The sequence below is a fragment of the Diospyros lotus genome, chromosome 7 (genome assembly GCF_014633365.1).
Source record: "Diospyros lotus cultivar Yz01 chromosome 7, ASM1463336v1, whole genome shotgun sequence".
NCBI lineage: Eukaryota > Viridiplantae > Streptophyta > Magnoliopsida > Ericales > Ebenaceae > Diospyros > Diospyros lotus.
In genome coordinates, this window is record NC_068344.1 from 20068098 (window position 1) to 20084861 (window position 16764).

The following is a 16764-nucleotide window of genomic DNA, read 5'->3' on the forward strand; positions in this document are numbered from 1 at the left end:
CACATAACATAGTAAGATATGAAGCTGATAATTCCATTCACCCTTTTTTGCTTAGAGTTTTATTCTCAATTCCTCTAGACTTGTTCAATTTCTGATGACAACTTATTTGGCAGCTTTGTCAGCAGTAGTGACTCTTTCAATAAGATACTTCTATTGAAACAGGTATTTACACACTGACAATGTATTAGCAATCATTGCTAAAAACTATGTATTTGCTCTGTTGAATAGCACCCATGACCATTAAATACGTGGAACCTATATATGTGGACAATTATTAAGGACTAAGATATTCTGATACCATGAAAACATATTGTGGAAAAAGACTCAACCAGCAAAAATAAAAAAATAAAAAGGAACAACTCAAAAACCTACTAGGCTTATCTCCACTTGTACCTATACCTTACCAAATATTTACATTTCTAGCTAAATGAAGAAGTATATCATAAATCATTAACAATAATAAATATGTGGAAGGAGGATATTATTTCAGTGCTGCAAGACCACATCTTATGTACCAATAAAATTTCTTAGTGATGATTCGCATGTTGAAGAGAGCAATAATTTGACATCTACAAAAAATTAAAATGAAATCAAAATATTGCAAGTAATTTCAAAAACAAAAGTTTCAAATTGGGACACATTGGAAAAAGTAAGCACATGAGATAAAACTAATACTAGGCCTCCAAACTGTTGGCACTAATTGAAGCAACCATTAATAGTATTGAACCATTGAATAGCAAGTTTGGAGATAGAAATATGACCTGAGCAAACTTGGGAAATGAACCAAGCAATGTGTTTCAGCAGAACTATCTCCAGCAAATTTCAACTGATATTTCTTCCCAAAAAATGGGAACCTGGAAATAGTTGCACGTTTGATGGAATAAGCTCAAACAAGTTCAGGTCAATTTAGGGGGGAAAAAAAGCATCTCAGTAACAAAATTGTTTATACTTCTCTTCCTCGACTTCAAAAGTGATCATGTAGCTCTCAGATCTAATGCAATTTGGGACGAGGCCAGGTTTCATGCTACTGCTCTTGTTGTGATATGCTTCAACATTCTTCTGGTACTTTGCCCTACAAATGTCTAATGGCAGTGGCACATCACATTAACAAGAAGAAAAAATGCTAACAACTGGAACTTTGGCAGAAAGACAAGTCTGTCATTGACCTGATGTGCAGGACAAATGGAGAAATGCTAATAAGTAAGCAGTTAGTTCAAGGACATTCATACAACCTTCATGACAGTTTGTCTAAAGTATTTCATGAGGTACCATGCTTGCTAACAAGTAGAGAATCACATTAAATCTCCAGACCCGAAGGTGGATACAGCCAGGTCACAATTAATGTAGACATCTACTACTTCCAATATCCAAACTATCAGGTGGCTAATTAATTAAGACTAATTTTCTATCAAACAACCTAAACCAATTGCAAAAGGCAATATACACAGAAAACAAAAGAGATTTCATCAATGGTTAAAGCAAAAGTGAACAGCTGGGTAACCAGAACATAGTGTTGAGATAAATGCAACTCCAAGGGAATAAAAGGGGTACTAGAATATTAGCACTAAGTTGCCAACTCAGTGACCACACCCCTTTAGGCCATGTCATGGCCCAAAAAGAGGCACATGACTAGCACATGACCGTTGATGAACCCTTGGCTTACCAGGGTCAAATAAGTATTAATTATCCAATTCATCATTATTATTCAATCACAAATTCTAAAGCTTGGATTGTGACCACAGCTCTTTAGGCCATGTCACAATTTCTAATGGGATTAGGGCTTGGGACTGTTTTTTTTTTTTTTTTTTTTTTTTGGGGGGGGGGGGGGGGGGGGCATACGACAATGAAAGAGGTTCAGGCACATGGAAATTGTCCTTGGCCAATAGAGAAACCCATTGATTTCGCTTCTCTGGTAATGATTAAACTATGATAAGAAACTTATAGAGTCATTGTGGTTGAAAGGTTTGATTAGTGAGCTCCTAGGAAATAATGTGAAGGTTATTCTAAAGTGTGATAGCCAAAGTACTATACACTTGGCTAAAAATCAAAGCCACCATGAGAGGACTAAACACATTGACATTAGGTACCATTTTATAAGAGAAATTCTCGAGAAGAAGGAGATTAATCTAATTAAAGTTGCAGGAAATGATAATGTAGCTGACATGTTCACTAAAGTTGTTCCCATGTCCAAACTACATCATTGTTTAAGGTTGTTACAATTTTATGTTGTTTGATTGATCATTTTTCAGGGGTTCCAGGGAGAGCAAAACAAGAATGATAAAGCTCCAGGTTACTCAAGGCAAAATGTTGTGGATTTGTTGTTATTTTGCTCGAGTTTAGTATGCTGGAAGTTAAGAAGAAATCAGAGGAGTTCATAATGGTGATCGAGTGGCAGTAGTGTGCAGGATATTTCTGTAAATATCTATATTTACTAGGGGTAGAATAGACATTTTATGGTCGGTTATGTCCCTAGGATAATCTGCCCTATAGTCTATAAATATGAGGGCAGGGGATCAGTTGTGCGATCATCAATCATTCATACTATATCTCTTATACGAGTACAGTGAAAAGAGAGAGAGCTTTGAGAATGATAGTTCTTGAATTCTTTGAGAGGATTGTACTAGGTCGTATGAGAGGGAGACGGATTCCATTGTACTGATTTCTATTCGTTCTTAGTGAATTGTTTTCTCGCTGGTGATTGCTGGATGTAGTGCCATTTTCGTGGCATGAACCAGGGTAAAAATCGGTGTGCCGCAATTATGGTTTGATCTTCTTTACTTATTTCCTTCTGTCTTTATTTTACTTTCTGATTCGTGCTTGTCTTGTGAGTGATTTTGGTGAGTATTTGAGTGAATTATTGAGTATTAACAATACTCAATTTCAACATGATCAACTAATACAATTTTAAGCTCAAGAAGCAATCGCTTTAGCCACATTCCTTCGCATATTCCATGAGCCATTGCTCGAAATTTGGCTTCCACACTACTTCAAGCCACAGTTGTTTGCTTCTTGCTACACCAAGTTACCAAGTTTCCCCATACATAAGTAGAATATCCAGAAGTTGACATGTGATCAATAATAAAACTAGCTCAATCTGCATTAGTGAATACCTCAGTATTCCTCTTCTTAGTCTTCTTAGGTAGTGTTTGTTAAAATGAGTAAGATAAGACTCTATCAAGATAATGTAGAAGCATCCGTCAAGACCAAATTCCTAATGCCTACAGAGTTTGATTTGAAGGGGAGTGTGGAAGCACCTAATGTCTTGTTGTGATTGTTATGGTGTTGTATTACATTTGACTGTGTGTTTAGTTGTTATTGTTAGTTAGTAGCCAGTAGCCTTGCATTAGTACTTAAGTTGTGAGGCGGTTCTTTTATGTTATGTTTTGAGCAGTATATATATCAACTTATTGCTCTTGTAATCTTTATCTTTTGATTCTTGATTCTTAATACATTTACTCGAGGTATTCTTCTTGTCCTCGTGTTCTGTTTGTTCTCTATACCTAGGGTTTATTACATGGTATCAGAGCTTTTCATTCATTCTGATGGCCTCGAATCAAGATCACAACTCGTTCTCCTCTCCCTCTCCTCGTTCTTCCTCATCCTTATCCTCTGCTTCTCAGGTCGATTTTGCAGCAGTAGTGAAGGCCTTCAGCTTTATTCTTATAAAGCTTGACTCCAGTAATTACATATTCTGGAAGGCTCAAATACTCACCTTAGTGAGGGCGCTCGACCTGGTCTCATTTCTCAATAAGGTGCCACCTCCACCAAAGAGTTTGCCTGATTCGGATGGAGGCGATGCATTCGGATCAGCTCTTGCTCGGATGGTTGTTCTCTACAATTGGCAAAGAGGTTTTAGCGTAGGTGATTCACTGTGAATCATTTGCCGAGGTATGGCTTTCTTTAGAGAATCTTTATGCTCGCCAAACGATAGCTAAATCCTTTCAATTGAAACAAAACTTACGTTCAATTAAGAAGGATGATCTTTCTATAAATTATTATATCCTTAAGATAAAGACAATCAGTCATGCTCTGGCAGCAATAGGCGAGCCACTAACTGATAAGGACTTACTACTTGCCATATTAAATGGACTAGATCAGGAATACGAGACTGTTATGAGCCTAGTGAGTTATCAAATGGACAAGATTGATTTGGAAAAAGTTCAATACTTACTCTTAATATGAGCAAAGGTTGTATGTTAAGAATTCATCTTCATCATCTATGACTACTTTTGATTCACTGAATTCTGGTATGCATGCACATGTTGCAAATATTGCTAATGTTCCTACACGAAATAGTATTGGCTTTGGTAATAGCAGTAGATGAAATAATACTATGAGAGGGACAAGTTATATGAATAAAGGAGGACGAGGTCAAGGACGCGCATCTAATAGGCATGTTTATTGTCAGCTCTGTGGGAAACCGGGACACTTTGTGGATAAATGTTACCATCGGTTTGACAGAAACTTTCAGCTATTTCCTAACTAGAGCTTTAGTGATTTTGGTTGGTCCAATGGTGATAATCAACTTAATTCAAGGGCTTACATGGCTGCCTTTAGTGACTAATGGTGCCTACATGAGTGAGGCTGGTTCTATGTTAGGTTCTCCCTATGGACATCCTCCTAAACCTTCTTCTGATAATCTTGTTGCTCAGTCTTCCTTTTTAGATCCCTCCTGGTTTGTTGACTCCAGGGGCAACCAATCATATCACCTCTAATCTGAGCAACTTGTCTCTGCATACTCTGTATAATGGTGGGGACAGAGTTACTGTAGGCAAATGGTAAGAAGCTGCCTATTACTCATGTTGGTACTAGTCATTTATGTACTCATCTTAAACCTGCTACCTTTCTGTCCATTCCTAATGTTCTCCATGTACCTAATATGAAGAAAAATTTACTTAGTGTCTCTCAATTAACTCGAGACCATAATACTATGGCTGAATTTCAGTCGGATGTTTGCTTGATTAAGGACAAGTGCTGCTCCGGGGACACCTTAAGGATGGGCTCTATCAGCTACTACCAGCATCTTGGCCTGCTAACAATGTTTTAGCCCAACCTCTAGTGTCCTTACCTGTTTCTTCCTCTGTGTTTCCTTTCAATAGATGTAATACTAGAACAACACGTAATTAACAGAACTCATTTAGTCATGAGCTGTCCAATGTTATAAACGTAGCTCAAAGCACCAATGTTTGTCAGGAATGGCATAATAAATTGGGTCATCCTTCTTTCCCTGTTCTAAATCGTGTGTTGAATAAAATTGGTGTATCATGTTCTTCTGATTTGGTCTTTTGTGATTCTTATAAGATTGGCAAGCTTAGCCAACTTCCTTTCTCCAATCATGATATCACAGTTACTACACCATTAGAATTGGTTTATTCTAATCTTTAGGGGCCTACACCTGTTGTTTATGCTCAAGGGTTTAGGTACTACATTCTCTTTGTGGATGCATACATTAGATACACTTGGATTTATCCCTTAAAACTCAAATCTGATGCTCTATCTATTTTCACTACCTTTCATAAATTTGCCTGAAATTCAATTTCATTCTAAGCTTAGAGCCTTACAAACTGATAATGGAGGTGAATTTAAAGCCTTCCTGCCTTATCTTCATGCTAACAACATTCAGCCTAGGTTTACCTGCCCTCACACTCATCAACAAAATGGTGTGGTCAAGTGAAAACATAGACACGTGGGGATTAACCTTGTCATCTCATGCACAAATGCCCTTGAAATTCTGGGTAGAAGCCTTTCAGACTTCTGTTCACTTGATAAATCTGCTACCAGTTGCTTCAATTAAGTTTTCAGTTCCATTTGAGTTTCTTTTTCACAAGACACCTAACTATCAGACCCTGCAACCCTTTGGTTGTGCTTGCTTTCCTTACCTTCGTCTTACAACAAGCTCAAATCTACCACGTGTGTCTTCATTGGTTATACCCAAACTGGCTACAAGTGTTTACATCCATCAAGGAGAGTGTATGTATCTCGTCATGTAAAGTTCAATGCCAATGACTTTCCATTTCCTCTATTGTTTCCTACTCCTACCATGTCTAAGTCTCTATGTCTTTCCTTGGGTTCTTCTACTGGTTTTCTTCACTCTGCAGTTTCTGCTTCTGCTTCTTCTTCACAGTGTCCTCTGACAGTACGACCTTCTGTAGTTCCAACATTGACTGACTCTCAGTCACGGTCTTCAGACTCTTCAGTCACACCTATGTCCCCACCTTCTTCAGTTCCACCTTCTGCAGGTTATGGTCCAGTTTCCAACCTTCCTAAGCCTAAAGCTACCCCAACTCCTTCTATCCATCCTATGTTTACCCGATCAAAGGCCAAACAGCTTGTGACCTCTTCCCCTCATGTCCTAGTGAGTAACCTAGAACCTAGCTCAGTTCATGAGGCACTCTTAGATTCACGATGGGTTAAGGCCATGGAAGAGGAGTTCACTGCCCTACAACGGAATCATACTTGGACCTTGGTTCCCTTTTCATCGCACATGAATTTAGTAGGCTGCAAGTGGGTTTACCGAGTTAAATATAACGTTGATGGCTCTATCCTAAAATATAAGGCTCAGTTGGTGGCCAAGGGGTTTCATCAAACCCCTGGTGTGGACTATGAAGAAACCTTCAGTCCAGTGATTAAGGCACCCACAATTCGTGTCATATTCTCCTTAGTCGTTACCTATGGTTGGGACATTCAACAGATGGATGTAAATAATGCCTTTCTTAATGGGGACCTAACCGAAACAATACACATGGCTCAGCCTGAGGGCTTTATTGATCAGAGGTTTCCTCATCATGTTTGTCGACTAAATAAGTCTCTTTATGGGCTCAAGCAAGCCCCTAGGGCCTGGTACTCTAAGTTGAGAACAGCCTTACAGAATTAGGATTTCATACGATCTACTTCTGATGCCTCCTTGTTTATTAAACGGACATCCAGTTATGTGCTTTTTGTTCTGGTTTATGTTGATGATATCCACCTCACAAGCTTAGATTCCACCGCTCTCACCTCTTGCATTCATAATTTGGACACTCAATTTGCTCTTAAAACTCTAGGCTCAATGAATTATTTCCTAGGGTTTGAAGCCTATAGAGATAACCAGTCGTTTGTATCTCACTCAGTCCAAATATGTGGTTGATCTGTTGAAGAAGGCTGCCATGTCAGATTGCAAGCCGTATAGCACCCCTATGGCTGCTGGTATTTCATTAACTGATGATGGGGAGTCCTTTTCTAATCCTACTCTCTATCGGACTTTAGTTGGATCCCTACAATATCTTACATACACACACCCAGACATAGCTTTTACAGTCAATAAACTAAGTCAGTTTTTGTCTAATCCTAAGACCCAACACTGGTTGGCTTGTAAAAGGCTGTTGCGTTGCCTCAAAGGTATTGTTGGTATGGGGATGGTTTTTACACCCTCACTAGATGACTTGACTCTAGCAATGTTCACCGACGCTAATCATGCTGGTTACAAGGTCACTAGACACTCCACCAGTGGGTTTTGTGTTTACTTTGGCCGGAATCTTATTGTTTGGGGGTCCAAGAAGCAATCGATTGTTGCTCTCTCAGTTGGTGAGGCAAAATATCGAGTTGTTGCTCTTGGAATAACTAAACTCATGTGGCTGAAATCTCTATTCTCTGAGTTGGGGTATCTTTGTTTGTCTACTCCTATTGTTTGGAGTAATAATCATGCTATCAAGAGCATGGCTGGAAATCCGATTTTCCATTCCAGAACTAAACATGTGGAGATTGATGTTCACTTTGTGCGTGAAAAGGTTGAAAAACGTGACATGGATATTAGATATGTTCCTACCTCCGATCAAGTGGTTGACATTCTCACTAAAGGGCTACCTAAGACTCAGTTTGAGTTCTTATGTGTTAAGCTTGGTATTTGGATGTCCCCTATATGTACCAGTTCCTCTAAGGCTACTTTGGCATTTGTGGAGTCTGCTTTGAAGAGGCGTGTAGAAGCATTCGCCAAGACCAAATCCCTAATGCCTACAGAGTCTGATTTGAAGGGGAGCGTGGAAGCACCTAATGTCTTGTTGTGATTGTTATGGTGTTGTATTACATTTGATTGTGTGTTTAGTAGTTATTGTTAATTGGTAGCTGGTAGCCTTGCATTAGTACTTAAGTTATGAGGCGATTCTTTTATGTTATGTTTTTAGTAGTATATATATCAACTTACTGCTCTTGTAATCTTTGTCTTTTGATTCTTGATTATTAATACATTTACTTGAGGTATTCTTCTTCTCCTCGTGTTCTGTTTGTTCTTTGTACCTAGGGTTTATTACAAATAACTTATCTGTAAAGTTCAAGATAAGTTATCCGAAATGGGGAAAGAGATAAATTTATCTTGAAACTTCAAGATAAGAAGTTATGTGACTTCTTTCCAGAAAATTTAACAAACACAATAGAAAGCACTTTTGTTCAGGATGCTTTCCATATCTCACCTTTTTCGGTCTATATCTTAGTTAACAAACACTATCTTAAAGTATAAACCTTTCCTAGGAGTTTTCTTTAGGTATCTCAAAATGTGATACAATCGGTTCATGGGCTCTTCAATGAGATTGTTTATAAATTGACTGGCTACACTTACTGCAGAACCAATATCAAGTCTTGTATGTGACAGATAGATAAGTCTTCCAACCAGTCTCTGATATCTTTCTTTGACAGCAAAAGCATTTTTCCTTTCCTCTCCATCTTTAGTTACAATCTCCATTGGAGTATATGAAGGTTTGCATCCAAGCATTCTAGTTTCCTTAGGTAGATCAAGAACATACTTTGTAGAAGAAAACTAACAACATGGTATTTATTACACTTCCTCTTCAAAAAGAATCGTTAGAATATATATAGGAGAAAGAAATCAATCAAATCCCTATAACTAAGGAAAAAGGGAATCCTAATTACATCAATTACTAATTTACATCAATCAATCAATCACAACAATTAAGTGTCAAATCTCTATTTTGACAAGGGATTCTCCAGCAATTCAGAATGAATTGCGTGAGAATTGTGAACCAAAAGAGAAGGAAATACAAAAGAAGAAAGAGAGAGAGTCAAGAGAGAATATGAGAGGAAATACAATTCAATTGTATTCAAAAAACATGATGCTCCAGCAGCATGTGTTGGCTTATATACCCTCCTCAAGGAATGGCACCAATATTTGACATACATGCGGCCAACTACCAATCTTCTACATACTTCTATCCTTCTAACTGCTTGTCTCCTTTATTACAATATTACCCCTTCTACTAATAGGCTATTACACGGTTACCCTCACCTACTCTTATCACATGACATTAAGATTGATTATAATCAATCCCATAGATTGTGGGATAATTGGGATTGATAATCAATCCGATAGATTTAGGGATCTAATTTTCCAACAAAATCAATCAACAAGAATCAATCAATCAACACTCCCGCTCAAGCTGGTGAATGAATATCTTTCATTCCTAGCTTGCTTACAAGTGCTTCAAACCGCTTGAAAGGTAAACCTTTGGTGAGCAAATCAACAAGTTGATCTTCTGAAGGGACAAAAGACAAACAAATCTCTCCAGCTTCTACCTTTTCTTTGATGAAATGCCAATCAATCTCAATATGCTTAGTGCAGTCATGTTGCACCGAATTGTGTGCAATGTTGATTGTTGATTGATTGTCACACATCAATTTCATAGGACAATGATCAAGAATTTTCAAATCACTTAGCACAATTTTCAGCCAAAGTGACTCACACAAGCCAAGGGCCATTGCCCTAAACACTGCTTCAGCACTAGACTTGGCCACAACCCCTTGTTTTTGCTTCTCCATGACACTAAATTTACCCCCAAAAAACACACAATAGCCAGTAGTCAACCTCTTATCAACAAGTGAACCTCTGTAGTCAGCATTAGTGTATCCCCTGACTTCCAACTTCTTCCCTAACTTAAACAATAGACATTTTCTAGGTGTTAACTTCAGATAGCACAAAATCCTCCAGACAACTTGCATATGCTCTTCAGTAGGGCTATGCATGAACTAACTCACCAAGCTAACAACAAAAGCAATGTCAGGTCTGGTGTGGGATAGGTAAATCAACCTTCCTACTAGCCTCTAGTACCTCCCCCTATCAACCAATGGACTATCACTTGGTCCTAATTTTAGGTTAGGATCTAAGGGAGTATTTGTTGGCCTGCCACCTAGCAATCCAGTCTCTTCCAATAAGTCCATGGTATATTTCCTTTGGGAAAGAAATATACCCTCCTTAGAGTATGCCACCTCTATTCTCAAGACATACTTGAGCCTACCAAGATCTTTGATGTCAAATTCACGATCCAAATTTCCCTTTAACAATTTCTACTCATCCTCATCATTACCAATAACAATGTATTAGGAACCAGCCAACCGTGTAGCTTTGATTCTGCCTTCTTTGATCCGTAAAGTTGCAAGCGCAAACTCCTCCAAGTCGGTCCACACGATTGACCCTTTTCCACGATGCCTCGAGTAGTACTAGCAAACCCTAGGTGCCTCCAAGAGAGATCCGAACTTTTCCTCTTCTTTTTTCAGCTTCTTAAGTGGCCTTTTTATAGAGTAAAAACCCTAATTATGCCTTTGAAAAACCCTAAACGATTTAGATCTGACCCATAATCATATTGGGCCATATCTCTCTTTTAAATTATGGAACGGGCTCGACCTAAGTGTGTAACCCCTTAGGTCCACCATTGGGCTAAATATAAGTCAACTCTATTGGGCTATATGAAGGCCCAACTCATTAGATTAATTAAACTCTTTAATTAAACTTATGGGCTTCTTAATTAGCACATCTTATGGGCTTCTTAATTAAACTCTTTAATTAATAGTTTTAGAATTAATCAAATTAATTCTAAAACCCTACATATCATGGTTAACGTCTAGCAACATGCCATGAATACCTAGCCAACGATGAAAAAACACGAACCTTTTCAATTGCAAATACCGTGCAGTAAAATCCTTTCATCAATCTATGTCCCGATTGAATTTAGGGTATGGTTTTATGACGAAACCCTAATCATTCAATAACTATGTATCCATTCCAGATTTATGACTTGATAGGTGAAATCAAAACACCTTTTGATTTCCACCTTACCTTAGCCAAGGATTTCCTCAATCATGAAATCATCAGAATACACAGGACATCTTCTCGTCTTATCGATAAGTGATGAATTCTATTTCGACATCCACAAGCCTTCATATGTGATAAGGTTACGCCCAGTGATAATTTGTTAATTACTCCATTGGAATCCAAAAAAAACCAAAGCGTAACCAGTCAAATATAAGACTACCATGATGTCTCAAGTCTAAGGACCAATCTGCACTATTGCAACACAGAAATTCCAATTCGACAATAAACAATTACCATTAGGAATTCTGTAGCTGGTCAGTTCAGTGTACTTATTCTTGTAATAAGCACCCACATATATGCACTAGTGTCCACACACCAATGTCTATGAAACAAGACATTCTCCTAATTGAGCATGCATCATATATGCTAGTCTATCCGAGTTATTAGTGTCCAATCCTAATAACTCTATGACTAGGAACATTTAAGATCAAGGCTTATAAGGAATATGTTTTATGATCGTCATCTCTATGCACGACCATATTCCATGAGCCTATTTGATCTATGGACTTTGTCAAGAATGGAAATAATAAAGACAACCATCAATGACAAATAAAACATAATGCCTTACAATAATAATTGATTGAAGATAAAGAGTCACAATGAAAAAAATATGATCAATTACATGTAAATACAATTGGCTTGTGGGGCATAACTCTAACACAATGATGTCATCAACTTAAACAAGTAGGGCTGTTAGAGTACCTTTCTTTGAATGCTTTATGAATAGAGCATGATCCCCTCTACTTTGCCAATACCCCATTGCCTTCAGAGCCCTTGAGAATTGATTGAACCAAGCTCTTGGGGATTGCTTTAATCCATAGAGAGCCTTCTTTAATCTACAAACATAACTTGCAACTTCATTAGGAAAACTAGGTAGGGGGTCCATAAATACCTCTTCCTCCAAGTCACCATGTAAGAAAGCATTTTTTACATCTAGCTACATCAACTCGCAGCCATAAAAACTAGCCAAAGATAGGAGAACCCTCACTGTAGTCATTTTTGCCATGGGTGCAAATGTCTCCAAGTAATCTATGCCATATGTTTGAGTATAGCCCTTCGCCACTAATCGGGCTTTGTATCTTTCCAATGTGTCATCAGCATTGTATTTCACATTAAACACCCATCTACACCCTACCGGTTGAACCTCCTTCGGTCTAGACACCATTTCCTAGGTATTATTCTTTTCTAAGGCCCTCATTTCTTCCTGCATAGCTTGCACTCAATTCTGATTCTGTAATGTCTCTTCTACAGTCTTAGGAATAGCTATGGAATCAATGGAGGACAAAAAACTTTTGTGTTTCAAGGACAATCTGTGATAAGAAACAAATTTAGCTATAGGGTGTTGTGTACAACTCCTCACACCTTTTCTAATAGCAATAGGCAAATCCAGGCCTGAGTTTTCAGGGTTAGAACAATTAGTAGGGTTAGGCAAATCAAAATGCTCAGTGAGTTCCAAACCTGACCGAGGAGTAGATGATGGATCCTACTTAGAACTTGGGTTAGGTTGTTCTTTCCTCTTATACACATATGGTGAGCCTTTGAACCACACAGGAGATATGGTTGAACAGAGATTGGAGGATCAAAAGAAGGTTCCAAATCTCCTGAACCTTCTGTCTTAGGATTAGAATAAATAAGAGAATCAAAAGAGTTAGGATCCAAAGAAGAATCAGGCTAATAGGGTTGAAACTCTTCTAGAATAGGAAGATCATGGTCGACAGAAACACTCTCCCCTTAAGGACCAGAAGTAGGGACCTTGAAAAAGGACTGATTTTCAACAAAAGTTACATCTTTAGATACAAGGACCTTTTGAGTAAGAGGATGATAGTACTTGTACCCCTTTTGAGTAGAAGAATAGCCAAGAAATACACACCTAAGGGCTCGGGCATCAAATTTATCCCTATGATGTTTAGATACATGGACAAAAGCCACACAACCAAATATCTTAAGAGGGAGAGAAGCATGCAAACCAATTTCTAGAAAGTGAGTAGAGACATTGAAATGGGGAAAGTTGATTTAGAACTTTAAATAGGTTGTTGTCAACACTACTTCACCCCAAAAGGTTACCCTATTGATTAAATAGGTTGTTGTCAACACTGCTTCACCCCAAAAGGTTATCCTATTGATTAAATAGGTTGTTGTCAACACTGCTTCACCCCAAAAGGTTTTAGGAACTGAATGATGGTGCAAGAGAGCCCTAGCAACATTTATGAGATGTCTCATCTTTCTCTCAACAACTCCATTCTGCCGAGGAGTTTCCACACAAGAGGATTCATGAACAATCCCCTTTTGTTGGAAAAAATGATTAAGATAATGGTTGAAATAGTCCTTTGCATTATCAGTCCTAAACCTATTAATAGAAACCCCAAATTAAGTGAGAATCATTCTATGAAACAAGGGTAGAATGTTGTTGATGGCTGCTTTGTCTTTGAGTAAGTAAACTCATGCCATCCTAGTGCAGTCATCTATAAAGGATACAAACAATTTGGCCCCAAAACAGTTAGGGACTCTAGAAGGCCCCCACACATTAGAATGTACTAAAGAAAAATGAGACAAGGAAAGTTTGTTGCTCATAGCATAAGGCACCCGATGGTGTTTGGACAATTCACACACATCACAATGAAATATACTGATATCTACCCTTTTAAACAAGTTTGGAAACATAGATTTTAACAAAAGAAAATGAGGATGACCTAATCTAAAATGTTGAAGCCAAATATTGGACTAAGTAGAAGTATGTAGAGAAGAGGAGTGACCTAAGCTAGGTTGATCTCCTGTAGGTGGCTTGCTGCTTCCTTGTAGGTAGTACAGCCCATTAAGTGCCTTAGCAGCACCAATCGCACCAATCATCTTCCCTGTGACTAGGTCTCGAAACACACAACCATGAGGTGAGAAAATTACACAGCAATTGAGGCTTTGGACAAGCTTGTGAACTAAAAGTAGGTAGGTAGAGAGGCTGGGCACATAAAGTACTTGTTGGGCAGGTAGAGATGGGTTCAAACATACATTTCCTTGCCCAACTGTAGAGATAGCTTGGCCATTAGCAACTATAATTTTTCTGGAGCTAGATATTGGTTCAAAGGTCTCAAAACATTTTAGGTTAGATTAGGTGTCATGTGATTGGTGGCTCCAGAATCTAGGACCCAAAGATTATTCCTAGTTGTATATGAGGCATTAAAGGATTCAGAATTAAGGCACATACCTACTTGAGCCAAAGAGCAGTCACCTTGAAAAGTCCTTAAGAAGGATTTTACTTTCCCAATTTCTTCTACATTCAACATCTTGTCAGAACATAAGGCAGAGACGATAGGACAGCAAACTAATTAACCCTGCTAGTAGCACGAAGAAATGTCACAAGTGGGGAGCCTTCTCAGATCTGGAAAAACTACTCACAGCAAGGTGAGTTTGAGAGAGTTCGGATAGATTTTTTCGCAAAAACTAGTCACTGACAGACTGGTTATTGATGGCGAGGGCAGCTATTGGGGGAAGAGGAGGCCCTGCAGTTCTCTTTGATGAGAAGTAGCGACGAACAGCTTGTTTCCAGCACCAAGAGTAGCGTTAGAAAGGTTTCTGGCAAACCTGCAATGCAGCAGCAGCAGCAGCAAACGATGCTGTTCCCCTTGGCTTGCAACGGTGCAAGGAGTCGGATGGCTGTTGGCGGCAGTGAGAACAGTGGCAGCTGTAGCAGGGTGTGGTTGTTGGACACTCGCCGGAGATGTCAAGGCGAACAACAACAACAAGGAAGACCAAACAGCAGCCCGAGGGAGGTAAGGCAGTGGCGAGGGTGCCGAAAATAGTAGCAGCAGCTGCACCTCCTCAATCTGGGTCAGTGATGCCAGAGATCAGAGATGGGCAACGAGAAAAGTAGTGCCACTGAAGGCCGATGAAAAGAACCCTAGGGATGATGGAAAAGAACCCTAGGAACTTGGCAGCGATGGACCATCGATGAAGACAAAAGGGACAATCCCGAGAACGACTGGCAGCAACAATGGAAGCCAACAGGGAAGAATCGACAGGGAAGAACCGGCAGCAGTAGCTATGAAGGCTGACTGGGAAGAACCCCAGGGATGGTGATTAAGCATTGGCGATGAAGGCCAAAGAATGGCTATGTAGGCTGACGAAACAGAGGGTCTTGAAAATAGACGGCAATGAAAGCCAGAAAAACAAAACTCCCTTAGGCAAGAACAGGCTCTGATACCATGTAGAAGAAAACTAAAAACTTGGTATTTCTTACACTTCCTCTTCACAAGGAATGGTTACAATATATATAAGAGAAAGAAATCAATCAAATCCCTATAACTAAGGAAAAAATGAATCCTAATTACATCAATTACTAATTTACATCAATCAATCAATCCCAATAATTAAGATTGATTATAATCAATCCCAAAAATTGTGAGATAATTGGAATTGATAATAAATCTCATAGATTGAGGGATCTGATTTTCCAACAAAATCAATCAATCAACATACTTATGTTGAGAAACTACAATACCTGTCTTGAATCTTGCAATTTTCATCCCAATAAAATATTTCAGATTCCCCAAGTCTCTAACTTCAAATTCATTTGCAAGAAACCTCTTGAGTTTGCTAATCTCCTCTTCATGATTTCTTGTTAGGATTAGATCATCCACATACGCAATAATAATGGATATTCTTCCACTATGAGAACTGTTTATAAACAAAATATGATCAGACTGACATTGTGAACAACCAAAACTTTACTACCTTAGTATATCTGTCAAACCAAGCTCTAGAAGACTGACTGAGACCATAAAGTGATTTCTTAAACTTACAAACTTTGTTTGAGTTTGTTTGATCCTCAAGACTTGTAGGTATCTCCATGTACACCTCCTTTTCTAAATCTCCATTGAGAAAAGCATTCTTGATATCTAATTGATGTAATTTCCAGTCATGATTCACTACAAGAGATAAAAGTACTCAAATCATATTTAATTTAGCAATAGGAGCAAAAGTCTCTTGATAGTCAATACCATAAGCTTATGTGAAACCTTTAGCAACTAATCGGGCTTTGAACCTTTCAACACTTCCATCTACTTTGTGCTTAATGGTAAAAATCCATTTACATCCAATTGGATTCTTTCCAAGAGGCAAATTGACTACATCCCAAGTTCCATTCTTTTCAAGTGCTCTAATTTCTTCATTTACAACTTGCTTCCATTCAAGTATCAGTAGAGCTTCTTGTATATTATTAGGAACCTGAATATATGTGACTTTAGTAGTAAAAGTATAGTATTTTAGGGACAACCTCTTGTAAGATAGGAAATTGCAGATGAGATACTTTGTGCAAGACCTTGCACCTTTTCTTTGGGCAATATTAGATTAAGATCATCTAAATTCACCTCTTCAAAATTAGAAACAATGTTACCTTTTTGTGTCTCTTTTGGAATTGAATTTGGTCCAGCTTCATGGTTTGTAGTGAGTTCTTAATCTTTCTTCCTTCTATAATAGACAATTAACTCTTTGTTGTTAACAGTTGAAGGAATATTCAAAGGCTATAACTGTTGTAACAAAACACACTGTAAATTTAACTGATTTTCAGTGACATGAGACTTCGGACTAGGAGTAGAAGGAAGGACACTAGTAGGAGATTATTCAAAATCACAAAACCA

The 16764-nt window shown here is 38.3% G+C and overlaps 1 protein-coding gene across 2 annotated transcripts in view; it reads right to left on the minus strand.

Annotated features, from left to right (window-relative positions):
- The window catches only part of LOC127806745 (mRNA cap guanine-N7 methyltransferase 2), a 56463-nt gene that overhangs the window by 20644 nt on the left and 19055 nt on the right, over nucleotides 1–16764 (minus strand). The window contains exons 6-7 of one of the 2 annotated variants that reach the window (XM_052344230.1): nucleotides 950–1082; nucleotides 762–854 (exon numbers count right to left, since the gene is read on the minus strand). In XM_052344230.1, the coding sequence (XP_052200190.1) occupies nucleotides 762–854; nucleotides 950–1082 (226 nt within the window). The remainder of the gene's footprint in view (nucleotides 1–761; nucleotides 855–949; nucleotides 1083–16764) is intronic. The other variant, XM_052344229.1, reaches the window with a different exon arrangement.